The 26,277-nt window shown below is 42.8% G+C and overlaps 1 protein-coding gene across 2 annotated transcripts in view; it reads right to left on the bottom strand.

The window, feature by feature from the left end:
- NUP214 (nucleoporin 214) overlaps window positions 1–26,277 on the bottom strand; it is an 89,090-nt gene that overhangs the window by 50,844 nt on the left and 11,969 nt on the right. For both annotated transcript variants that reach the window (XM_019971034.2, XM_019971033.2), the window contains exons 10-23: window positions 26,131–26,257; window positions 24,131–24,292; window positions 20,045–20,504; window positions 18,959–19,131; window positions 16,274–16,368; window positions 12,960–13,046; window positions 12,603–12,752; window positions 10,769–10,927; window positions 9,153–9,256; window positions 6,751–6,933; window positions 5,433–5,518; window positions 5,256–5,339; window positions 3,231–3,491; window positions 2,038–2,199 (exon numbers count right to left, since the gene is read on the bottom strand). In XM_019971034.2, the coding sequence (XP_019826593.2) occupies window positions 2,038–2,199; window positions 3,231–3,491; window positions 5,256–5,339; window positions 5,433–5,518; window positions 6,751–6,933; window positions 9,153–9,256; window positions 10,769–10,927; window positions 12,603–12,752; window positions 12,960–13,046; window positions 16,274–16,368; window positions 18,959–19,131; window positions 20,045–20,504; window positions 24,131–24,292; window positions 26,131–26,257 (2,293 nt within the window). The remainder of the gene's footprint in view (window positions 1–2,037; window positions 2,200–3,230; window positions 3,492–5,255; window positions 5,340–5,432; window positions 5,519–6,750; window positions 6,934–9,152; window positions 9,257–10,768; window positions 10,928–12,602; window positions 12,753–12,959; window positions 13,047–16,273; window positions 16,369–18,958; window positions 19,132–20,044; window positions 20,505–24,130; window positions 24,293–26,130; window positions 26,258–26,277) is intronic.

The following is a 26,277-nucleotide window of genomic DNA, read 5'->3' as shown; positions in this document are numbered from 1 at the left end:
GCAGAACACAAACTTATTATATAAAGGAAATTTAGGTAGTTCTGCGGCACTGTGCTCAATAGAACACCTGGCCTACGCCCTTCATAAAGATCATTCAATGAAGCTTGTGCAATTTAATCAAATGTACTAGTTCAGAAAAAAGGAATTCACCAGCCAGCTTTGATAGAGCAGAGCTGAGATGCTTGCCATATTGTTGGCTTGTCCTAGAAAAGGGCAGAAAAAGCTAGAGGATTACCAGTGTTTCTGCCTCCACCGTGCATTCATTCATTCAACCACTCTTTCACATGAGCTTATTACTGTCAGACTCTGTTAGGTGCTGGGAATACAAAAAATGTCTAAAATATAGTTTCTTCTTTAAAGAAGTTCATGCTTTAGTGAGACAGACACAGTGAATAAAATATGAAAAATGGAGATTGAACCAGAATGGAGAAGGAGGCCAAGAAGGCCTGAATTAAGGAATGGTAACAGGGACTGATTTGACACCTACTTACCTTAGGCTTATCAGCTTTCATACCTTTTTTGTATGTGTCTTATAATTTAAAACTGTAGCCCAGGACTTTATGACATGTTATAAATAACTATTAAGGCCTAAGCAAAGCTTTTGGATCTTCTCCAACTACTGTGGGGCACAGGTGAACTTGTAGCCCAGGTGGGATGGTGGCTCTATGGCAGCTCACTTCACCCCCTCCTTCAGGAGTCACCAGGGATGCCCTGCTTATGACTGCACATACTTCATCCTTAACACTCACAGGTGCCCACACCTTCGAAACCTGTTTTTGAATAATGTCTTCTGAAATGATAATAGAGATCACACCACCTCCTGCTGAGAATGGACTAATCCTAAATCCTGATAGACTAGAAGTTGATAAATAATCAATCAGCTTGATTTAGGATCTGTTCAGTACAATGCTAAGATCCTGCTTGGTCCAACTAATATTTACAACATCAAGGGTTTCTTATATTTTTCAGAATGCTCAAAAGTACCTTAAAAAGTTCTCTTGTTTTTGCTCTTTCATATCTATTTGAGATGTCTTAGTAAGGGTTTTAATCTGAACTTTCCCTAGAGATCTATTATCATCTAATGGCAACTATTTTTGGCTAAATCAAACCACCATGTCTTTTCCATCTTTTAAAATTTTAGTGTAAATTGGCATATGTTATAAAACTAAAAAACTTCATTCAGCTAAAACAAAAATATGATTTATAGCCAAGTTTCTCACTCTTGGCACTACTGACGTTTGGGGATGGATAATCCTTTGTTGTAGGGTTCTCTTGTGCTTTTGGCAGTTTCTTTGCAGCATTACTGGCCTCTACCCACTACAGGGCAGCAACACTGCCAACTGTTGGAGGGGAAGCAGGCAGAGTAAAAAAGCCTCTGGTTGAGAAGCACTGGCTTGTAAAAACTGATTAACTGAAGTTCCAAGGCAAATTACCTAGAAATCTTAATGTAGAAGATTATGGAGAGCCACAAACCACTGACAAAATGCAAGAGCTGATTAGTTCCTTAGAGCTTCACGTTTCCAGGTTAAAACTGCAATCTTAAGAAAAAGCTGTACTTCAGTACAAAGAACACAGGGTTGGAGTCTGGGCTTTGTTACATATTGGTTGGTGACCTTCGCCTCTCCAAACCGAGCATTACTCAAAAGCAAAATGGGCACACGTACACTCATTGCAAAGGGTGGCTCGGAGCCTTAAAATACTACGAGACAACTCTAACATTATTAGGTGATCTAACAGCAAAGATTAATTCTGGGGCTTAAAGCAGACATTATTCAAAAATAGGGATGAATCCTTGTGTTGAATCTAAAAAGAAATGATGCAAATGAACTTAACTGAACATGGTAGATCTTATACAGCCCTTTAAGGGCAAGTTTCCAACTGAGTTGCTGCCCTCTCAGAACTCTCCCCGCGAAGGCGAGAGCTGTCACATCAGTTCTCTTTTCTGAAAGGCAGCGAAGGGCCCGCCGTTTCTTGGCCCCCATGTCCTGGCCTGTGGCTCAGACAGCTCAGCATCAGCCCCTGCACCGGTGCTCTTACCTGGCGCCTGACTGGCCATCTGCCGTCTCAGTGCTGCTGCGGCGGCCGCCTGCGGGGCAGAGATGGGGTGCGAAGGGCCAGGTGCGCCATGCTTCACTGTTTTTGTTGCAAGCATGGTGCTATCAGCTCCTTGGGGAATAATTTTGCTAGCAGGTGTAGACACTGAGGGAAAAAGTAAAGTTAAGTGATACAGTGGGTCAGAACAGAAGCACACACAAAAATTAAAATGGTAAATTCTCCATGTTAGGTTGCAGGGAAAATGCGAAGATTTAATATCCTTAAGCATTAACAGAAAATACTGGCAAACTGACAGGTTGGCACTTTTATCTTTCAAGGATGCTGGATGCTGTCTGCCCACTTCTACTGGAGAAAATATGTTACATGATCATTTCCTCTGACACTGAGTGAGATATAACTTCTATGCCCATACAGAGCAATGAATGGTTAGCTCTTCTCTCACAAATCTCTCCATTCTAGTACCTCATGCCTAGGTTGGTCTACTTAGGAGTCACTTCAGTACAAAGTCCTGACACTCTGAGCTGAAGATCTAACAGCCTAACATAGGTCCCGTCAACAAGCCACCAGAGATAATGAGCACCATGGCTGGTAAGCCCTGAGACAGAACATGGCTTCAAGCTGAAATGAGCCGAGGTCAGAAAGGCACACACTGTCTTCCACGTAAAGGGGCAACAGCGTGAGCCTTGAAGCGCCTCCTCTTCCTCACAGTGTCCCACCAACCACTTTCAAGGGGAACACATCTCTTGACTCTGTCCGTAATTTCTAAAGGATTAGCAGAAATGGCGGAGAAGGCAATGGCAACCCACTCCAGTACTCTTGCCTGGAAAATCCCATGGACGGAAGAGCCTGGTAGGCTGCAGTCCATGGGGTTGCTAGGAGTCGGACATGACTGAGGGACTTCACTTTCACTTTTCACTTTCATGCCTTGGAGAAGGAAATGGCAACCCACTCCAGTGTTCTTGCCTGGAGAATCCCAGTGATGGGGGAGCCTGGCGGGCTGCTGTCTATGGGGTCACAGAGAGTCGGACACGACTGAAGCGACTTAGCAGCAGCAGCAGAAATGGGCTAGAACCCACCACTTCTGCATGTGCTAGTAATAAAACCCAGCCACAGTTCCTTCATGAGTTAGGAACCTCTTAGGGAAAAGATTGTTTCTGGTCCCACTGTTTACTTACTTGAAGTTCCCATCATACCCTGCGAACCATGAATCAGGTGAGATTTAGCAAAAGGAGTTGCCTGGGGCAAGAGACTGGGCTGGATGGAAGGTGTTCGAACCACGGGAGCGTGCCGGGGGACCTGGACCACTGCGTCGTCATCCTTACAGGATGTCCGTGTGTCTTCACTCTCCAGAGACTGGGAAATGGATGACGTTGAGCTGGCTTCATCCAAGTCTTCATAATACCTCTGAGACAGGAAGGCTGACCGAGACAGGCTGGCTACAGAGCCCAAAACAAAAGATAACTGAGACAATTCGAGTCCAAAAGCTATGTAATTTTCACTGTCGCTAGAGAAATATCCAATTTGTAAAGCGACTTAATTATTACTTATTTTAAGTGGAAGCAGCTGCAGTTGAACGTGAACAAAGATAGTCTTTGCTCAAATGGGTTTTGCAAAACTGAGCTGTATAGGACAAGAACATTTTGACTGTTAGGCAAAAAAAATGTGAGGTGGGAGACAGGATGCACACTGGTGTAAAAGCAGGAAGTTCACGGGCAACAACGCCACCTCAGAAAAGCAACCAACTCCCACAGCAGAGTGAACAGGCAGTCACAATGGTGTCCCTGCCTTCCAACAACAAACTTCTAAGAACAGGCCTAATACAAACCGGAGAAGACATCACATCCTCAGTTCCGAGGGTCTCAAACAATGCCAGGTAAATCCAACGCTTCTTTTGAATGAGACAATTAGTTAAAAAAAAAAAAAAATCACTAAAATCGATTCTCACTTTCCCTGTTTTGCTCCTTCCATAAACTACAGGGCAAGGCTTTATGCCATGTTACTTTCTACCATGAATTCCAGAAGTCATGTAACTGTCTGTGTACTGGAAACACCAAAATCAAGCAAAAAACAGCCCTCTCTCCTCCTCAAGTTATTTAAAAAGTATTGCTAATACTTACTGACTTATTTGCCCTACGGACACATCACTCTACAAGATTTTACGTGTCATAATGTGAGTGTAACATGGGCTTCCCTGGTGACTCACAGTAAAGAATCTGCCTGCAATGCAGGAGACCCAGGTTCGATCCCTGGGTCGGGAAGATGCCCTAGAGAAGGAAATGGCTACCCACTCCAGTATTCTTGCCTGGAGAATCCCATGGTCAAGAGGAGCCTGGTCGGCTATATAGTTCATGGGGGCGCAAAGAGTCAAACACAACTGAGCAACTAACGGGTTCACTTTTTTCAAACGTAATATAAACAATTGCAAGTGAAAACCACGCATGTGGTCTTGCCTGGCAGCCATAGCCAAAAGAATTTTTTTTAATTAAAAAACGTACTAGGGCTACTGCTAGGCTGCAATGTCAATTTGGTAGCCACCAGCCATGTGTGGTTATTTAGATGAAAAACAAATGAAAAATCTGAACTCTAAGTTGTACCATCCCCCTTAAAGTACCCGGTGGCCACCGGTTAACTGCTGTATTGGGCAGCACAGATCCAACACCACAAGCACTGCAGGAAGCTCCACTGGACAGCACCACCCGAGGTGTTCTGAGGCAAGTCAGCGTGCAGCACGGTCCCTCAGCAAGTCCACTCATACCCACCAGCACCTGCATGTCCTATGTCTGCATTTCTCGTTAGACTGCCACTAGTCACGCGTGTCTACTGAGCATGTCTTTTTTCAAATGCAGCCTTACTCAAAATCCAACACGAATCAGAAAAGTAAAGCTTTTCTAGCTAAAGTGAAGGCTAGGACCCATGGAACCAGTTCAGCTTCCCCCCAGATCCTTGGCAATCACTGCCACAGAACCTGAGGACTATGGAAAACACAGTGTAAAAGCCAAAACAACCACCCCGAGTTGACTATGTATAAGCTTCTTCTTAATCCCATATGCAGATGGATGACAGATTCTGGAGACACTTCCTCTATCTCCCATTAAGAACCAAAGAAAAACACGCACAGACACACACACACAAACCCCATCCTACTCCCACACAATGTACTATACAGTTTATCCTAAAAATTCAGGACCGGGTTCCTCTACCTGGAGCAGTGGATCTCACTGGTGGGGTCTTCCTCTTGGCCAAGAAATTTCTCAGTTGTGCCTGTTTCACGGGGGACAGTTTAGCTGCAAGAAATTCGTGAACCCGTAAATGCTTAAAACTTGGTTTTTAAGGTCAGAAAGAGAACAGAGTTTAAAGACTGGGGACAATGCACTTACCTGGTACTTTAGGCAATGGTTTGGGGTGAGCCTCTAGAGTCGTTTTCAACAAAGCATTGCGCAGGCTTTCGAGGTCGCTGTCAAAACTGAAAGAGGACAATGTTACGTATGAACCACCTATGATCTGAGAAATTGGGACTCATGGTAATGGTGATGGCACATTATCCTCCTAAACACAAAGGCAAGAGATGAGAGCATCCTGAAAGGGAAATGGAAAATCTGACCAAACAACGAATTAACCCAAAGGGAAAATGATCACAGTCTCACTATCACATCCCACCCCAGAGCAAACACAACCCCAACAGGGCTCTAGAAGGAAGGGCAATTAAAATCTATACATTTAGACGAAAGGCAGTTACCACTTTGGTAACTTCAGGGGTAAACTGTCTAAGCAGGGTCTGAAATCTCCACACTTGCAAAATGACAAATCTGAGTTTCCAGACAAGTTGATCAACCTAATCCCAACAGCTAATTTTCAATTAAACAACAATGCTATGACTACAGTACCAGCTATTATCTATCAAGGGCCTGTTCCATCAGGCACACTACTACTGCTGCTGCTGCTGCATCGCTTCGGTCGTGTCCGACTCTGTGCGACCCCATAGACGGCAGCCCACCAGGCTCCCCCATCCCTGGGATTCTCCAGGCAAGAACACTGGAGTGGGTTGCCATTTCCTTCTCCAAGGCATGAAAGTGAAAAGTGAAAGGGAAGTCGCTCAGTCATGTCTGACTCCTAGCAAGCCCATGGACTGCAGCCCACCAGGCTCTTCCGTCCATGGGATTTTCCAGGCAAGAGTACTGGAGTGGGGTGCCATTGCCTTCTCCGAGGCATACTACTAGGTGCTTTAAAGACTTAAACCCTCCAGTAACCCCATGAGGTGCACATTGTTAGTTCCCTGAGTGCACGCGTGCTCAGTCGTGCCCAGCTCTTTTGCGACCCCACAGACTGTAGCCTGCCAGGCTCCTCTGCCCATGGGACTGTCCAGGCAAGAATACTGGAGTGGGGTGCCATTTCCTTTTTCAGGGGCTCTTCCTGACTCAGGGATTGAACCTGCGTCTCCTGCATTGGCAGGGGTATTCTTTACCATTGAGCTACTTGAGAAGGCTATTGTTAGCCCCACTTTTTGGCAGAGGGAAAAAGGATCAGAGAGGGTGAGGAATCTGACCACAATTACACAGATGAAAGACAGCAGAGTCACTTTCAAACGCACATCTAAACTACTCGACAACTAGTTCACTTTGCTCTGTGTATTTATTCACTCATCCCACCTCATTTACTGAGTGCACGCGGCATTAACAGACGTGTTCTCCTGCACACCTGTGTGTGGTGCTCTGGGAGGGAACATCCAAGGGAAGGCTCCACTGGGAGGTCTGATTGTAAAGTCGGAGCTGCTGGAGACTATCCACCAGGTGATTCAGCCTCTTCCTCTGTTGGTTGATGATTTCCCGGTTGTTGGCAAGAGTATTAAACAGTGTCTCTCGTTCTGGCACAAGCAGGCGCCTGTTTAGAGCAAGGAGGAAAGAACGTATGAGAATGGTTCAAATAAAAGAAATTTCCACTGGAAAGAAAAGAAAAGACTGTAACAGTGAAAATAATAAAATGAAGAACCACTAGTGGGAAAGAAACATCAAGAAGTTACTAAGAGGGACTTTTTTGGTGGTCCAGTCGTTTAGAATCCACCGGCCAATGCAGGAGACAAGGGTTCGATCCCTGGTCCGGGAAGATTCCACATGCCATGGAGCAACGAAACGTGTGCTGCGTAAGAAGAGGCGCCACCTCAGTAAGAAGCCCAGCACAACTGGAAAGTCGCTCCCACTGTCCACAACTAGAGACAGCCTGCATGCAGCAGTGAAGACCCAGCACAGCCAAAAACAGACTCATTAATTAAAAAAAAAAGCTGATCTTCAGAGTGCCGTCAAGAGACAGAGGACAGCACACGACTTGGCAGCCGGGGGTCCCCACCCAAAAGAATTAAAAGGAGAAAAGGACAATGGTCCCTTTCTTTCTGGTGACAAGGTCATTAGCTCAACATACATTTTTAAAAGGCATTTCAGTGGGGTTCCAGATAATATTTAGAGAAGGGTCTAAAAGAGAGACGTTCCAGCAAACCGTATAGATTTAAGAATCAGAACTCTGCAGAAAGGAAACTTAAAAAAGGCACATTAAGTATTAATAGAAAATCCATGGGGTTGTTTAAAGGAGAAGAAAGCCTGGCTTTTCTTGTTAGCCTCATGCACTTTTTAAAAAGTCAACGTATTAATTAGACAACAGTATTCCAACCGTCAAGCCGAGCAGAACGTTCACGAAGTCAGGTCAAGCCATTCTCTCACTTGGGGAGGAACATGAATTTGGCAACAGGGGAGTGCACTCTGAAACCTCTTCTAAAGGGGGCCAGCTGCCCCCAGGGACAAGGGCTCCAGGCCACAGAATCTGCCCCTGCCAGTGTCGGGAAGATCAATTTTCACCTCTGTCTTACCACACCTAGGCTCTGAGGTTCCTCAGGTTAGGCACAAAACCTTTCTCCACGCTGTACAATATCATCTATTAAATTCTGTTTACTGGATTTTAAACACATTCTACCCCTGCCCCTGACACAACACTCGGGCTGCCTACTTAAGTCTGTGACCTCACAGTTTTGTAAACAAATAAACAGATCATTTCCTGTTTATTTCCTTACAAGGCTAATCACACTGATCAAGTGTAGGTATTTCAGAAATCTAGCATTTGGAGGGCTGACCTGTTTTTCACATCACCTTATTGCTTTCACAATGTATTGCATTCTATTCCTTCTGGAAAACACAAGGCATCAAACCAAACATCCATGGACAGAAGATTACAAGAGAAGGGTTTCCTCTATCTGTTGTCATTCCTCTCATCCTTTTAGTTATCCAAACTAATTAGCAATGTTTCCTGCAAAAGAAAATCTGGAATATACAGGAAAGTGTAAAAGAAAAACCCCTCGGAATCCCATCTTGCAGCTCTAAATGAGTATTCTGATAGATTTATTACCAGCCTTTTTTTACATTAGACTTCCACACTGAGGTCATCTAGTATGACTTCATGTCTTAACTTTTTCATTTTTTATATGCTGTACCTAATAATTACAGTTACACAATTATATATTTTGTATGCTGCTAAGTCACTTCAGTCGTGTCCGACTCTGTGAGACCCCATAGACGGCAGCCCACCAGGCTCCCCCATCCCTGGGATTCTCCAGGCAAGAACACTGGAATGGGTTGCCATTTCCTTCTCCAATGCATGAAAGTGAAAAGTGAAAGTGAAGTCACTCAGTCATGTCCGACTCTTCAAGACCTCATGGACGGCAGCCTACCAGGCTCCTCCGCCCATGGGATTTTCCAGGCAAGAGTACTGGAGTGGGGTGCCATTGCCTTCTCAGAAAAGATATTTAACATGTTTTTTTTTGAGAATATGAGATTCAGCGGTTACACAGTATTTTGTTTAAGAGAAAAATGTGGTCAGATTTAGCTACTCTTAACTTTTGCATAACTAGGCTGAATCCAATTTTTCACTCTCATTAACCGTGCTGTAAATTCTTTTATGTATTATTGTGAACAATGTTATTATTCCATAGAATTTCTTGATGTATAATGACTGTGTCAAAGAGAAAGAACCTGTGTAGGGTTTTCAGAAACCCTCTTAGATGATCTTTTTAAAAGGCCACAGCACTATCAAGATGGTGGGTGAGAGATCTCGCTCACTTTTGTTTTTTCTTTTGTTCCAGATGCCGATCCCACTCCAAGTCTAGAACATCATTCACATCTTGGACAGCAAATTTCACATACTGATGAAGGCGCCGAATTTCCTGCAAGAAAAAAATGAAATGGCAAAATGACTCGGTTTTCTAGTAGTTTGCAGGATTGTGTCTCAAAACAGTTAAAATGACTTTGAAGTCTTTTTACACTGAGAACCACAAGGAATAAGGAAAACATAACACGTTTTAATATAATCATTAGATGGAGAAGGAAATGGCAATCCACTCTATCATTCTTGCCTGGAAAATCCCATGGACAGATGAGTCTGGTGGGCTATAGTCCATGGGGTCACAAAAGAGTCAGACACAACTTAGTGACTAAATAACAACAAATAATCATTAGAATGTTAGAGAAACCCAACTTTTAAAGTGTGTGACAGAGAGATAGTGTTAAGAAAAGGGAAACAGAAAGGGTGTGTCAGCCCAGGGTCTCTAGGGAACCGATGTTCTGGCTTAGTTCTCATTTTTCAGCTCTTGTAAAGTAGCTCCACATGGCCTAGGAATTTTCCATTGTACTCTGCTACTCCAACAGTACACCCATTTAGATTTTGCTCTCCCACCCATGAAATTAACTGTAATACAGACAAAATTATCCTACAAAACAGCACTGAAAATAATTCTGCACCTATCTATTCACAGAATAGAATGCATAAGTCATCTCACCAGTGGGGGAAAGGTCATTTCTCAAAAACAAAGAATAGTATCAGTACTAGAAATGGAATTTACCATTATTAAAAGTCTTACCTATTAATTCATTTTAGGCCTTCAATAATTTTCTTTAAATTGTGATCTAGTGTTAACCTTTACGGCGCCATAACTTAACTCTCAAAAATTAAAAAATAAATAAATAAATAAATAATTGGTAAAAAAAATAAATAAAATAGAGCATTCCACTAATGAAAATGAAGCATTACATTAAATGTGTATACAAATGAAGATGAAGTGCTATACACTGGGAAATACTTTTACATCTGTACCAAGATCTTATTGTGTTTAACTGTATTTTCAAAATTATTCTTGGACAAGGGTATGTGCCCTAACTGAAGATGACAATGTCACTTAAAAGAGTCAGGCTGATTCTAGGAAGCAGCAGTAACCTTAGCATCAGACACAAATTTCAACTCAGTACTCTGTGACTAGAGGAAGGCCCTTTACTATGGACACTTCAAATGTGACCGTATCTCTGCATGAACTCATGCTGTTTCTTCTGAATGCTCTCCCAACCTTCTTTCCCAGAAAACAACACCTTTTCTTTTCAGGCCAATAAATAGCTGTTACATTAATAATTATTATTATTCCTGATTTGATTTCTAAATATATCTTTTTCAACAGCTACTTTCTACCATGCTTAAGATTTAATTAAAAATTGTTTTTGTTGATCCAAAAAACCTCAAGGGGGAAAGTGCTGTTTTCTTTGTTACAGTCAAGGAGGTATATATGAAGTGGGTTAGCACTCAGAGGAAATGAACAACTTTGTCCAGGCAGTCCTGCAAACCTGGACCTTCCAGAGGAGCGTGCCCGTCTAGGTGTCTGTTTTCGGCAGCTCTGGTGAGGTTCTCCTACCTGGAGTTGAGCTTCACTCCTGGGGTCCAGTGGCCTCTTGTAGAGCAAGTGCAGATACGCAGAGTCACGGTTCCTCTCATTCTGTTCTCTGGCTTCTTCAACACCAGCAAAGCCCTCCAGTAAAGTTGTCTTCAGGGTACTTATATCTCCATGAAGAGACTAGAAAAGGTACAAGGATGGGCTGATACAAAAGTGCTATTTCTGAGAAATAAACCTTTCTTGCTAGATCAAGGTGGTGCTTCTCAAATATTTAACAAGATGAGCATCTGAACAGAGCCAAAACTGATTTCTCTGCTTGGAAAGAAAGATACTAACGTTCATTTTTTTTTTCTTTTTCCTTTCTCATTAAAAAAATACAACCTTAATGATCAGAAACTCAGGAAAAATAAAAATACTGGTAATCCTTCCATGTAAAGATGACCACTGGGATTTCTCTGGCAGTTCAGTGGTAAGGAAGGGCTTGGTGTTTTCACTGCCAAGGGTGTGGGTTCAATCCCTGGTCAGGGAACTAAGATCCTACATGTTGCAGGGTGCAGTCGAAAAATAAAGAATAAATAAATAAATAAAGATGATCACTGCTAAAACCTTGGAGAATTCTCCTTTTTTAACTTTTAAAATTTTTATTGAAGTATAGTTGATTTAAAATGTTTCAAATGTACAGCAAAGTGATTCAGTTTTACATACATATACACACACACATATAATTCTTTTTCAGATTTTTTTCCATTATGGGTTATTATTAATACAAGATATTGAATACAGGTCCCTGTGCTATATGGTAGGTCCTTGTGGTCTATCTATTTGATATATAGAGTGTGTATCTCTTAATCTCAAATTCCCAATTTACCCCTCCCCCACCCTCGAGAACTTTCCTATTTCCAAGCTTGATATTTAAGACAAGAACTCTGGAGTCAGGCAGTCTGAATTGGGATCCGGGCACTATCACTCAGTAACTGGGTGACTTTGGGGAAACACTTCATCTCTCTAAGCCTAGGTTTCCTGTTCTTGCAAAACAGAAAGAACAGTGCCTACCACACAGAAAAGCTGTGAAGATTCATTGAGATAATATTGAGATGCCTGGCACATAGTAAAGAGTAATAATAGAAACACATGGGTCTCCCCTGGTGGTCTAGTGGCTAAGAGCTCTCAATGCTGGGGCCTGGGTTTGATCCCTGGTTGGGGAACTAGACCCACATGCCATAGCTAAGACCCTGAGCAGCCAAAAAAAAAAAGTAACACAGTAAATAATACAGTGAACAGCAAACATTTGTTATTTTTACATTGTATATGCTCTTGAGTATCCTGCTTTTTTCTTAAACTTAACACTTTATAACCTAACAATTGACTATAAAAGACAGTAAGTTTTCTCCTGTAAATGCCCACAACATCTTCATTAAAGTTTGCTTTTATACCAAGAAAAAAAGCTAGTAAATTTTCAAATATACCTAAACTAAACTAACAACTAGAATAAACTTTAATGGAATGCCTTGTGCCAATGGGATACAAAGTACTTATTATTCCATTTTCCACATGAAAAAAATAAAACATAGAGCTATTAGAATAACTTGCACAATGTCACAGAGTTTATTGTTCAGTATCCATGGGAAATCACATGGACCAAAGAGCCTGGCGGGCTACGATCCATAGGGTCACAAAGAGTTGGACACGACTTAGCGACTAAAACAAAAGGCAGGGTTTGAAGTCAGGCATTCCTGGCTGAGCCACTCGTCCACATAAAAAACACTACCAGTGTCCTTTAAGAGAGAAAATATATATGCCCATGGAGTATCAGGATGACAATGTTTAACTTAGGAAGAGCATCAAAAACACAAACCTCTGTGGTCTCTTTAATCTCCAAGAGAAAGGCATGTAGGTCATCTGATTCTGTTCGCAGCATCTTCATCTCCTCAGATGTGCCCACCTGGAAACAGGCTTTCGATGTTCGGGCTTTCAATTCTTCCAGCTCCTTTTGAAAGTGAGCGATCTGTCAAGGCCACAAATGAGGAGACGACTCAGTCTGAATGGTGTGGCAGTCCTGTCACGGCTTCTGGGCCCACTAATAGCAGAGACTCCCAGGACACGCCAAGGCTCAATGCCAGAATAAAACAGTCACACAGGAGTCAGCACCCAGAGCCATTCAAGTCTCACTATCAGAGCTATTTCTGGAAAAAATCTGCAGGAACAAATTTACCTCCTCCCCAATTCCAGCCATCACAGGATCTGACTCTTTCCACTGATGTCCCTGCTTTTCTGTAACAGGAGGCTGAAGTGATTTTGGCTGAAATGAAAGGCAAAGGTTTAAAAATGCGTCCCACACCCCAAGCAAGATGTTACAAGCAATGGCTTCCTGGAGTAGGTGGCTCAGTGTCTGCCACAGGTGTAGCACTCTCACAATACCGTTACCGTTCCACCATTCAGTCTTTTGAACCTGTATTTGCTGGGTACCTTCTTGGTATAAGGCATGTTCTAGACAGTGGAGATGGAGGTAAACAAGGCAGATAAGGTCCCTACTCTCACGGAACTCACCTTCCACTGGGACAAGACATAATCAGAAGTAAACAATTCTTCAGTAATTGCAGCAAGTGACGCGAAAAAAATGAACAGGAACATATAGAGAGAATAAAAGTGAAAACACTGCTTCAGATGAGATGGCCCAAAAGCCTTCACTGAGCACTGTCTCTGCACTGAGATATGAAGTAAGGGAGAAAGCTATGGCAAGTTTAGGTAAGCACCTCCAGGCAGCAAGAAAAGCAAGTGCAGAAAAGACTTTGGCAAGTTCGGGGCAGAAGTGAATGTGGGCACCTGAAGTCAGGGAGGGAGTTGGGGGCAGGCAGAGGGAGGTCATGGAAGACTATACCAAGGAGTCCGGATTTTATTCTGTGTTGGAAAACTACTAGTGGAGTTTTAGGAGAGTTGAAACTATCCTTTGATTTGTGATATTAGAAGAGTCCTCCTGCTATTCAACAGAGCATGGATGACAGTGACAGGCAGGCGAAGAAAGAGAGTGGTCAGGAGGCTACTGAGGGTAGATGATAATGGCCTGAAATTCGATATCAACAGGGACAGAGATGTGGATTTATGACAAATAACACACCACAGAGCAGAGCTGGCAAGACCTCTGCTAGTGTGGACCACGGCAGGCGCTATTACAGAGAGGCATCCAGGATGACTTCCGCACCAGGGGCTGGAGCAAACTGCCAGGTTAGTGCTTTTCGAGATGGGACTACCAGAACAAGGCCAGGTTCCTGGGAAATACAGATCAAGAATTCTGCTTTGGGGCTTCCTTGGTGGTCCAGTGGTTAAGACTCTGTGCTCCCATTGCAGGGGGCCTGGGTTTGATCCCTGGTCAGGGAGTTAGATCCCACAAGCCCCAACTTAAGAGTTCACATGCTGCAACTAAGACCCAGCACAACCAAATAAATAAATAATGGGAAAAAAAAAAAAGAATTCTGCTTTAGAGATGTTATAACTTGAGAGGACCTTCAAGTGATTTGTTACCTTCACCAGTGAACATATAGAAGAGTTTTTAGGTTGCATAAGCATTCAGTAGAACAGCTTTATTTAATAAATGCCACATGTCACGTATTATGCCAAAAGCTACAGCTGTAAACTGGGCATTTCCTGTGAAGCCTGCACAGGTATGTGCTGGGGTGGGGAAGGAAGCAGACTGGGAGAGAGACAGAGGAAAAGATACGACTCCTGTTCTGAGGGCACTCAAATAATCAAGCGGGAAATGGACAGAAAATTCTCTTTAAACTATAAAAATAAACTGAGATGATAGACTGTAGATCTAATACGAAAAGTAAAATAATAAAACTTTTAGGAAAATATCTTTTTGACCTTGAAACAGGAAATTATTTTCAAAACAGAACACAAAAAGTACTCATCTTAAAAAAATAATTAAATTACATTAAAATTAAGTACTTGTCATCAAAAGAGACCTCAAGGGAAGGTAAAGGCAATTCAGAGAGTGAGAAAGTATTTGTATTATATGTTTATGTGTTTACACATGCATATGCATATCCAATTAGGAATGAACTCTTACAAGTCAATAAGAAAAACAACCCAATGGAAAAAGAGGTAAAAGACTTGTACAGACACCACTGAAAAGAAGATAGTCAGATGAAAAAAAGCTCAATTTTACTAGTCATCTGTGAAATGTTAATTAAAACCACAAAACACAACAACAATAAAAACGTAAAATGTAAATAAAAATACATTAAACATAAAAATGTAAAAATGTAAACTACAAAACTAGTGAGGATGTGCTGCTGCTGCTGCTGCTGCTAGGTCACTTCAGTCGTGTCCGACTCTGTGCGACCCCATAGACGGCAGCCCACCAGGCTCCCCTGTCCCTGGGATTCTCCAGGCAAGAACACTGGAGTGGGTTGCCATTTCCTTCTCTAATGCATTTAGGTGAAAAATGAAAGTGAAGTCGCTCAGTCGTGTCCGACTCTTAGCAACCCCATGGACTGCAGCCCACCAGGGTCCTCTGCCCATGGGATTTTCCAGGCAAGAATACTGGAGTGGGGTGCCATTGCCTTCTCTGAGTGAGGATGTGCAGCTGAACTCAAATACGCCTAGTGGGAATGTACTAAGAAGGAATACATGCATATTCTATGACCTAACAATTCCACTCCTAGAAACGCATACACATATTCACCCAAAGACATCAACTGGTGTGGTCATAACAACACAATTCACAATGACTTCAACCTGGAAACTACTCAAATGTCCGTCAAGGGTGGGATGAAACTTGTAGTAATAGTCGCCCAGTGAATTCCAGACAGCAACGACGATACGGAAAAACCTCACAGACATAACACTGAGCCAAACAGCCAGATACCAGAATGTATACTGAATCATTCCATTCTACAGAAGATACTCACAGGCTAAACTAAGCTATGCTATTAGAAATCATGACAGTGAGACCTCTTTGGCAAGGGTAATGTCTAGAAGGGCTCACAGGAGGGGAACTCAGGGACCCCAGTATGGTCTGTTTCTTGTTCTGGGTGTGGGATACCAAGGTGTACTCAGCTGGTGGCAATTCATCCAGGTGGATATGTGTCACCTGTATCCTCCTTCCCCCTATGTGTACTCTATGTTAGTAAAAAATTAAATAAAATGAACCAAGTCGTAATGGAAAGGCAGAAAAAAAAGAGGGCAGTGGGAGATTTCTTGATTACTTTGGGAATGACAGAAAAAAATCAGGTGGTATACTACAGTCTTCAGACATGAATAGGATTCCACAAATGGAACATAGCATGGATAAGCTCAGGAATCAGCAGAGAAAACAAGCCTAAGATTCTAGGGTTGCATTACATGGCTTTTATAAGCAGACATTACAAACATTCATAGCTCCCACTTTGGTACTGCCTATCACATAGTCCGAAATACTTTTGCAAAGGTGTGAATTCTAAAACCAAAAAAAACTCACTTTATAAACATGTATGTTTGGGGCAGTAAATTAATAAACACAGTATTGCAGGCTGAGTTTAAACATACCTGAGGAGAGCCTGACTTAGTCACTGGAGGGGTTATCCTAGGTGATTTCTGGACCATTGAGGGCACTGGACTTGGACTGCCCTGAGCAGCTCTCCCTGTAAGAACAAGAGGTCAGTCAAAACAAACAGTATTCATTCCCATTATTTCTTCCACCACGAATATCCTTTCCTCAAATCTAATGAAATAAGTTTTTCACTGTCCCTGGCCTCCATTTATGATCTTGGTTACCAAAAGAGATATCCACGGTTTCCAAATACCTAAAAAACACACATAACATTTTAAAACAGGAAGTTCCCTTGTAAAGCAGGTAAACTGGAGTGTCTCCGATAACAGGTATGCGCACTGGTGTGCAGGCCCAGGAGGCAGTCCCCTCAGCCCATCCCTAATCCTCACAGAGGCGCCTGATGACCTCTGGGAACTGGGGACAAAGTTTAAAGACCATGAGAGCAACAATTCCCATCCCTAGGAAGAACTCACAGGGCCTTCGGGACTCTCCTGGAATCCTCTAGGACAAGTCTGTTGCACATAAGAATCACCTAGGAGCTTTTAACAGAGAAAGCAATGGCACCCCACTCTAGTACTCTTGCTGGAAAACCCCATGGACGGAGGAGCCTGGAAGGCTGCAGTCCGTGGGGTCGCTGAGGGTCGGACACGGCTGAGCAACTTCACTTTCCCTTTTCACTTTCATGCATTGGAGAAGGAAATGGCAACCCACTCCAGTGTTCTTGCCTGGAGAATCCCAGGGACTGGGGAACCTGGTGGGCTGCCGTCTATGGGGTCTCAGAGTCGGACACGACTGAAGTGACTTAGCAGCAGGAGCTTTTAAAAAACAAATATACCAAAAACTTGTATCCAAGCCTCATCTCAAGAGAACCAGATTAAACAGTGAGAGAAGGGACTCCCCCAGTGGGTCTAGAGTACAATCCAATGATCCAGGAGCCACCAAACTATTAAGAATTAAATAACAGCAATGGCAGTAGGGAGATATGGGTGGTGAGCAGCAGACAGGGAGAAAGTGTATATGCGGTGTGGTACATTTCTTCTACCCTAAAGTGTAAAGAGATGTGAAAAGGATTGTTAATTCTTCAGGTCATAGACAAGTACTTGCCAGAATCTGGTGAAAAGTCCCAGAATGAGGTGACTTTGGCAAATGCTACAAGTCCTTGATCAGCAGCTAAGAGGGATTTCAGGAATTTATACAGCTCAGTATCTACCAAGATAAAATTATTCCTGGCACTCAAACACCAAATGGCTATGCAAGTACGTCTGGCTGGGTATTATCACTGGCATGAGCAAACAACAAACTTAAAAACAGAGACATATCTGACAGACGCCACCACAACTGTGAGCGAAATGATGTCACTTATGTCAGGACAAAAGGAAATCACGTGATGTGGCACACACATCAACTACGTGGTGTTACTGCTCAAAATGTTTCATGTAAATGTCACTGTGTGGAAACTCTCAAATCCAAATTGAAGGACAGTCCACAAAACTACTGGCCTGATCTCACCAATGTTAATGCTGAGGAAGACAAAAACGGTAAGACTGCTTGAGACTAACGAGACAAAATCGGAATATAGCTTGTAGCCCTTGAGTGGCTTTTAGAAAAACAAAGGGGGAAAACAAAGCTATAAGAACATTACAGTAACAACACTGGAAACATGAATCGGGCTACAGGCTGAATTACTGTTAAATTTCTTTAGTGTGATAATGTATTGAGTGCCCTTGTTTTTAGGAGAGAGACACTGAAGTTCTTAGGGGTGAAGTGTTTCATATCTGTGATTAACTTTCCAATGTTTTAGAAAAAAATTTACATTAAAAAAGAAAGACACAGGACTTCCCCGGTGGCCCAGTGGTTAAGAATCTGCCTGCCAATGTGGGGGACAAGAGTTCAATTTCTGGTTCAGGAAGATTCCAAATGCTGGGGAGCAACTGAGTTCGTGTGCTGCAACCACTGGAGCCTGCGTGCCCTAGAGCCTGCCCTCTGCAGCAAGAGACACCTCTGTGATGAGAGGCCCGCGCACCACCGCTAGAGAGGGCTTGCACAAAGCGCAAACACCAGTGCAGCCAAAAAGTAATTTGTCTTAAAAAAAGAAAAAAAATCCAAGCTCACCAAACTAGAAATTCATATTTAAAAAAGAAAGAAAGACATAAAGGAGCAGTGCATGATGCTGACTCTCAGGGAAAGGAATGGTATTCAGATTATAATATGCAGCCTTTCCGAGGTTTGAAAGAAGAAAAAGACAGGGTGGGTACATTTGCTCGTTGAGCTGTATAATGCACTTCAACCTGGATATAACCATTATCATGATCTTTATTTTAAAAATCTGCTTATGGTAGGGCTGAGTGTGAAAATCCAGGACAGTCACCAGAGGAATAAGCAGAAAGCCTCTGCAGGTTCCTTATCGTCTATGTGTCTTCAAGACTTGCTTGGTGACGGACCTCCATGGAGAGCAAGCTCTACGTGAAGACAAATGCCCCACAAGACAGAGACAAGCACTGAAGCCACTATGAATCTTTCCACACTGGAGTACAAAAGGCACTGGACTTCAGTGTGAGTTACAGGAAGCAAGAAAAAGGAATCCAGTCCAGCCATGTTGGCTAGGATTTTTAAATAACTTGGAGAAATGCTAATATGGGAATTCGGGACCGAGCTTTGAAGATGTTTGCTTAAAATCATACCTGATGCGGACGGAGTGGCTGAGGACTTGGATGACAAGGAACTGGATGATGCCGAGAGGGGGGCGGGGTGGCTGAGAGGTCCAGAGGAAGCCGGCTTGGAGGCCGAGAAGGGCAGCATCGAGGCTGTGCTCTGTGAGTTGTGAACAGGAGCCGAGGTGGCTGCAGCTGTGAACCTGAAAACGGCAGCCCGAGTGGGTCAGAACAGCCTGCTGCTGTGGGATTGTTCGAAACCGTAATGAGTGATCATCAAAAGGTAACTTCCTAGACTCTTCTGCCTTTAGGAAGGGCAAATGTTTAGCTATTTCTTACAAAAGGTGAAGGCTGCATGGAAACATTCGTCATCTGCTTATTTGGAATGAAAATATCAAATAATACTTAATATGATGACAAAACTAAGTTTACCATGATATAAAACATTTACTGTCTATCCTATCAGGCCGAGTGAAAAAAGAAGGTGGGACTCAACTGGACTTTGGAGAGTTTAGTACCCTCCCTTTGTCAAGGAAATTACTGAGGACTCGTGGGATGATCATCTCTGGGGAAGGAAAATGGAAGATGAGAGCAGGTTACTATCTCTGGGATGCTGATGGTCTGCTAGGAAGGGGAAGTAAGTTTCACCTAGAAGAGCAAATGTCTGTAAAGAATATAAGTATACAGCATCAGATGACTAGTGAAATAAATCAGTGTTACACAATGGAATACTAGGCAACCTTCAGAATGAAGTGGCTGCATGACAACTTATTATCAACAATGACAGCGGCCGGCATCCCCTCCACAGTAACAAGGGAAGATACAGAAGAGTGGAGGGGGAAGCTGGTAGTATTTATACTCAATGGCAATTATGTGAAAGGGTACAAGGTATAAGGGCTACTTTTCTCAAAAGGTTTATATTCTGGTGGTGAGAACAAAACAAGCAGGTACAGAAGTGAAAAAATAAGATACACGTAGGACTTCCCTGGTGGTCCAGTGGTTAAGAATCTGCCTTCCAATGTGAGGAACTTAGATCCCTGGTCAGGGAACTAAGATCCCACATGTAAGTGAAAAACAAGCGCTATCTCTACCTGTCAAACTTGAAGTGTTACTCACTTTTCGCTAAGGTTGACCTTGACTGCAGGAGCTGACGGTGGGAAGGTGGGCTTCATTCCCATATTTGGAGCTGACACACTTGGCATTGGTGTGCTTTCCAGGGTAGGCTTAAAACCCGATGATCCAAAGGAGAATGAAGCAGCTGAGGGCATCATGGGAGAGGCCACAGGCGTGGGCGCGAGGGAGGCTTGAGAAGGAGGAGCAAAAGGGAAGGGCGAAGTGCCAGAGACCAGGGCTGCTTTGGCCCCGTCAGAGCCACTGGAACTCAGAGGAGCCTCCCCAGGGACAGAACCAGAGGACTTCAAAGATGAAGAACCAAAGGACAACACAGCTGACGGCAGAGAGAAGGTGGAGGTGGGGGCGGCCTGTGATGAAGGCAGCACAGAGGCAGGCGCCGCGGCGGCCGGCACATCGAGCTTCTGCGGGGCCTGAGGGGAGGTGGGGGTAGTGGGAATACTTCCTGCAAGGAAACACAGGGAGGAAAAGGGAAGAGACAAGTTAACGCCATGACACTGGAGGTTCACATCGCAGGAAGCAAGTGGAAAAGGGTTGGTGGAAGAAGGAAGCCAGAAATAATTGGTCCTCATTCCAAAAGTTGTGGGGAGAAGAAATGTGAGCTGATGTTGAACTTTCCATAGCAAACATTCCATATGGCAAGATATCTAAAACTTTGAAGGAAAAATAAAACACAGAAAGACATTAGACTAACAGGTCTTCATAAACATCAACTTGAGTAATATAGAAAAAACACTTCTCGATGTCACAGTGAAAAGTAAGTCATTCTGCAATATTTTATTATCAGGAAAAAACTTTAACTCAGACCTACGTCTCTTAATAGTCACTAAAACAACTCCAGTTTAATCAAAGATATATCTCCTTTGTTTTGAGATATACAAAAGGATATATAAAACTGTATCTCAAAACAAAGGCGGCAAAAAGTGAATTAAGTCCAAGTGTCTAACAACCTGGTAAACCTAAAAGTGACCCCCAAAATCACGAAAGATAAAGATTTGACTAAGTACAAAAATAGGCATACAACCAAAAGGTATACTGAAAAAAATCTGCAGATGACAGTAATATGTTTTATTTTTTAAATAAAAATTGAGATTTTAAAAAACTTTTGAGGAGTTCTCTGATGGTCCCGTGGTTGAGTCTGCCTGCCGGTGCAGGGCAAACGGGTTGGGTCCCTAGTCCGGAAAGACTCCACATGCCTTGGGGCAACCAACCCCATGCGCCACAACCGCTGAAGCCCTGGTGCCCTACAGTCTGGGCTCCACAACAAAAGGAGTCACCACAATGAGAAGCCCGAGTGCCGTGACTAAAGAGCAGCCCCTGCCCACCACAACTCAGCATCGCTCACCCCACGCGGCAGTGAAGACCCGGTGCAGTCAAAAATTAACCAATTAAAAAAACAAAAATATAAAAGCAACAACAAAAACTTTGGGGACTTTAAATTTTTCATTTATTTATTTCTCAAATTTTTTGGCCATGCCTCGAAGCATGTGAGATCTTAGTTCCCTCACCAGGGATCGAACCCACACCTCCTGTATTGGAAGCACAGAGTCCCAACCACTGGAACACCAGGGAAGTCCTGAGACTTTAACAGATAAACGCTGGGAATCTAATTCATAGGAAGGAAATATATACATTCTCTCTAGTCAAAGAAACACAAATTAAATGAGGCATACTTTGGTTCTCTAAATTATCAAAATATAAATACATATAATCCCCTAGGTGAAGGGGTAAAATAAACCTGAAACTTTTTGTTACCAGGTACCTAATTTAGCAATCTTTGAGAAAACATTAAGTCTCAAAAAAATCATAAAAAATGGACCTTGTAATCCCAATTCTAAGAATAATGCCTATGAAATAACTTAAAAAATGAAAAATATTTAATACAACCCAATGGTAAAATATATTCAACAGAATATTAAACATTCTTAAATAAATCATAAGAATTGCATAAGAACCTGGAAAACACTTAAAATTTAAATAAATGAACTGCATACCAACTATGTATATAATATGATCACAACTATGAAGAAAGATGTTTATGAAAAAACACTGGAAGAAAAAAGACAAGTTTAAATTTTTTTCTATTTTCCAAACTTTCTATAAACAAGTTAATTCTCTAAATTCTCCAAAATTAATCTCCAAATAACTAAGAAAGCAATATTTTTCAATCAAAATATTTATAGGTCTTGGTTCTTTCAAACTGTCAGAGATGACAGTCTATCCTCACTGTATCTAAAAGAATGAAATGTTTAGGATACAACCATGAAAATGCTGGACTTCCCAGGTGGTACTAGTGGTAAAGAATCCCCTGCCAGTGCAGGAGACATAAGAGATGCAGGTTCGATTTCTGGGTCGGGAAAGGCTCCCTGCAGGAGGGCAGAGCAACCCACTCCAGTATTCTTGCCTGGAGAATCCCCAAGGACAGAGAAGCCTGGTGGGCTACAGTCCATGGGGTCTCAAAGAGTCGGACATGACTGAAGTGATTTAGCACATAAAAATGCCACTTTCTGAAAACAGAGAACCCCAAGTAAATGTTCACACTTCTTTGAAAGTATAAATACAAGTAAATCTATTAATACTTCCTGGGGCTTCCCTGGTGGTTCAGTGGTAAAGAATCCGCCTTGCAATGTAGGGGGTGCAGGTTCAATCCCTGATTGGGGAACTAAGATTTCACATACTACAGAGTAACTAAGCCCGTGTGCCTCAACTAGAGAGACCGTGGGCTGCAACGGAAGATTTCACAGGCCACAACAAAGAGCTGAAGCAGTCAAATAAGAAAGAAAGAAAAAGAAACAAACATCATTCCCCAGGCTCCTGACTTCACAGGGCACACTGCTTATTATATATGGACCCAGAAACTGGGCGTAGGGAGTTCAGGGGACTCAGGACCACTTAAAGGGAAGAAAACAACTCAAGAGTACACACTGTATTGAGATTTTCCAACACAACAGCACCGATACAGTCTATGCAAGGCACCTAGTATATTACTTGGGGTCACACTGACAGTTGATAGGAGCCCAAGTATCCAAGCGGCTCTATTTATGATGTACAATTCACTCTGCACTGGGAAGCAGTGCGGTAAGACACTCTTAAGTGTTCTCAACCATATCCAAACCCACTGGTCCACATATTTCTTACCAGATATAGAATTGGTTACACTATGAGCTTTAAAAACTATATTAGAAGAGAAAAAGCTTACTAGTTATATACTCACAGAATTCAAAAAGAGAAATACAAGTGAAATTCCAAAATATGAAACAATGACCTTCTAAGAAAGTTTATTTTGTTCTCACAGGTGACTGTCATTGAGAAAATGCTGAAAATGCAGACTGGCATTTATATACATGCATACTTTTGCCTAGAAAATCCCATGGATGGAGGAGCCTGGTAGGCTGCAGTCCACGGGGTCGCTAAGAGTCGGACACGACTGAGCGACTTCACTTTTACTTCACTTTCACTTAAGCGATACCTTCGGGGGTGGACGGGGGAGTTCGGGGGGGGGGGGGGGTAGGAACTAAAGAAAATTAAATACAAAGAGAAAAGAAAATTTCTATGTTCTCACCAGTAGCCACTATCTACCTTTTAGTATCTTACAAGTTGTTTTTTAATGTATATTTTTTCTCACAAAAAAAGGAATCATAGTGCTCTTTCATGGCACGTTCTGCCCTTTCTCTGTTATTAAATATAACATTTTTAACTGTTACATGGCATTTCACTGTATGGATGTACAATCACTTAACCAATTTCTCACATTAAACATGTTGGGTTTCAGATCATATAATGTGGGGTCTTACAACAGGGTATTGTCAGTAAATTACCTAATGGGATCCATCGGGTTGAGCTTCCTTTTTCTCTAAAGTAAAGGTTGGTGAATAAAGCTTGGGGGTGAGAGACAGAAAGTATGTGCATTTGTTCAAGGGGAAGACTGGTCCTGCCTTGAAGAGACAGACTGGCTGACAACGATAACACTTTGCGACCTCACAGTGTTCATCCCAGCAGACACTCCTGTTCGAGCCTGCAGGACCCCCTCTTGGCCACAACCGGGGTGCAGAGGGCAGTGGAGGCACACACCTGATGACTTGGGTTGCCGCTCTCCTTCCAACGAGAGCCGCTCCGGTGTCCTGAGGAGGGACCTTACGCCAGGATTTTGATTGATCATGTAAAAAGGACAAAGCACACCATCTGTCGAAAGTAACATAAGCACTGGAGCAGGTGGAAGAGTCTTCTCCTCATCTGTTAAAAAAGAAAACCAAGGTACGAGAAGAGCCAAGTCAACGGAAGGGCCCCTGCGTGGGAGGCGAAGACAGCCTGAAGTGCAAGGGGTCTCACTGGACTCATCTGCACACAAGCCTCGGTTGGTTCACTCTGATTTGGATCTGAACAGCCCTTATGAATCTGCTCTTTAAAGGACAGCTTCGATCAGCCAGCCAGTGTACTGCCAGCTGCACAGAGCAACACCAGCAGTTGCATAGTGGCTCTGACTCTCCCAAAGCTCTGATTTTCATGTGTGTCCCGGTGTCAGGGAGACAGGTTCAGCATTCCCCCGACCAACACAGGAGTCTCCAGGAAAAATGACAGAAGAGACTCTTGGGGAAAACACACAGAAGGACATGGCAAAGTGAGTCCAATTACTTTACAGTCCTTCACAGCTGAATGATAAGCACGTATGTTGTCAATTAAGTCTTCGTGAGAATCAAAAGTAACTGAGTGAATCAGACCAAACAGTCTGGTCAGGGAAAGGACAAGGAACTCAGTGGTGCCTGATGCAGATACCTCTCTAAAATGAGGCACATAGTATATGCCTTTTTAAAAATATATATACACATTCCCACTTTGATTCACATACAACTGACAAATACAAATGGCTATGTACTTAGGGTGTATAACATGATCTGAAGGACACACATACTGTGAAATGACTACCACAGTCAAGCTAATAAACACATCGCTCAGCTCATGTAGTTACCATTTTGTGTGTGTGGTGAAAACTTTTAAAAAGTTTTTATTGGAGCATAGCTGATTGACAACGTTGCATTAGTTTCTGCTGTATGGCAAAGTGAATCAGTCATATATATATATGTGTATATATATACACACACACATCCACATTTTTAGATTGCTTTCCCATTTGGTCATTATAGAGTATTGAGCAGAGTTCCCTATGCTGGTAATTAGTAATGTCGAGCACCTTTTAATGTACGTTGGCCATCTGTATGCTTTCTTTAGAAAAATGTCTATTCAGGTCCTCTGTCCATTTCCTAATCAGGTTATTTGTTTCGCTTTGCTATTGAGTTGCATGGGTTCCTTATATATTTTGGGTATTAACCCCTTATCAGATCCATGCTTTATAGATTTTTTTTCCACTCCATTCCGCTGCCTTTTCATTATACTGTCTCCTTGGCTCTTTTTTTTTTTTAATTCTCTTAATTCTTTACACAAGTTTTACAGGTTACACCCCACTTACACTGGCTGCGTGCCCCGCCTCCCTGTAGTCTGTCTCACACCCAGCGGTTTGTACCTCCTGCTCCCCAACTCCTATAATGCCCCTCCCGGCTTCCCTCTCCCTGCTCGCAACCACTAGCTTGCTCTCTAGATCCATTTCTCACGTTCACATTTCATGGGACTGCAGCCCTGCCAAGATATCAGCAGGGGAGAAGACAGACTCAGAGCACATGCTCAGGCCCCATTTGGAAGTCTGTGCTTGAGGCCTCCATTTTCTTATCCAAGCCATCGAACCAAGTACTGGGATACACCACCTGCCTGGGAGGCCCTGGGAAACCGGGAGGGGCAAAGAAACAAGGTTATGAAGTCGGTGTTCTGTATTTTAGCCATATTCTTACATACACAGAGACACACAGAGTGTGTGACCTCGGTCAATGAATATCCACTTAAATCAGACGAGTGTGGTATAGTGCACTCTGTCTCACTCTTTACACAGACACGTTACGACAAGCTAAAGCGCATGGCAGAGAAAGTTCCATCGTGAAAATGTAGAGCTGGATTTGAATATTAACCACGATGGGAAGAAGACTATTTCTGCACGTAGCTTAGCTATGACAGACTATACTTACTGATGGTGATTTCCACTTGGTTAGTGTAATCTATGGCAACTCCCATGGGCAAGGAATCATCACTCTTGTCTGTCACAGGCAGTTCAGCTCGACTAGAATCCTCCAACAGCCAAGATTCCCAACTATTCTGGAAAAAAGAACAAGTAG

The sequence above is a fragment of the Bos indicus genome, chromosome 11 (genome assembly GCF_029378745.1).
Source record: "Bos indicus isolate NIAB-ARS_2022 breed Sahiwal x Tharparkar chromosome 11, NIAB-ARS_B.indTharparkar_mat_pri_1.0, whole genome shotgun sequence".
Classification (NCBI taxonomy): Eukaryota; Metazoa; Chordata; class Mammalia; order Artiodactyla; family Bovidae; genus Bos; species Bos indicus.
The sequence above is the reverse complement of the archived record's forward strand: the minus strand, read 5'-3'. Positions and strand labels throughout refer to the sequence as shown.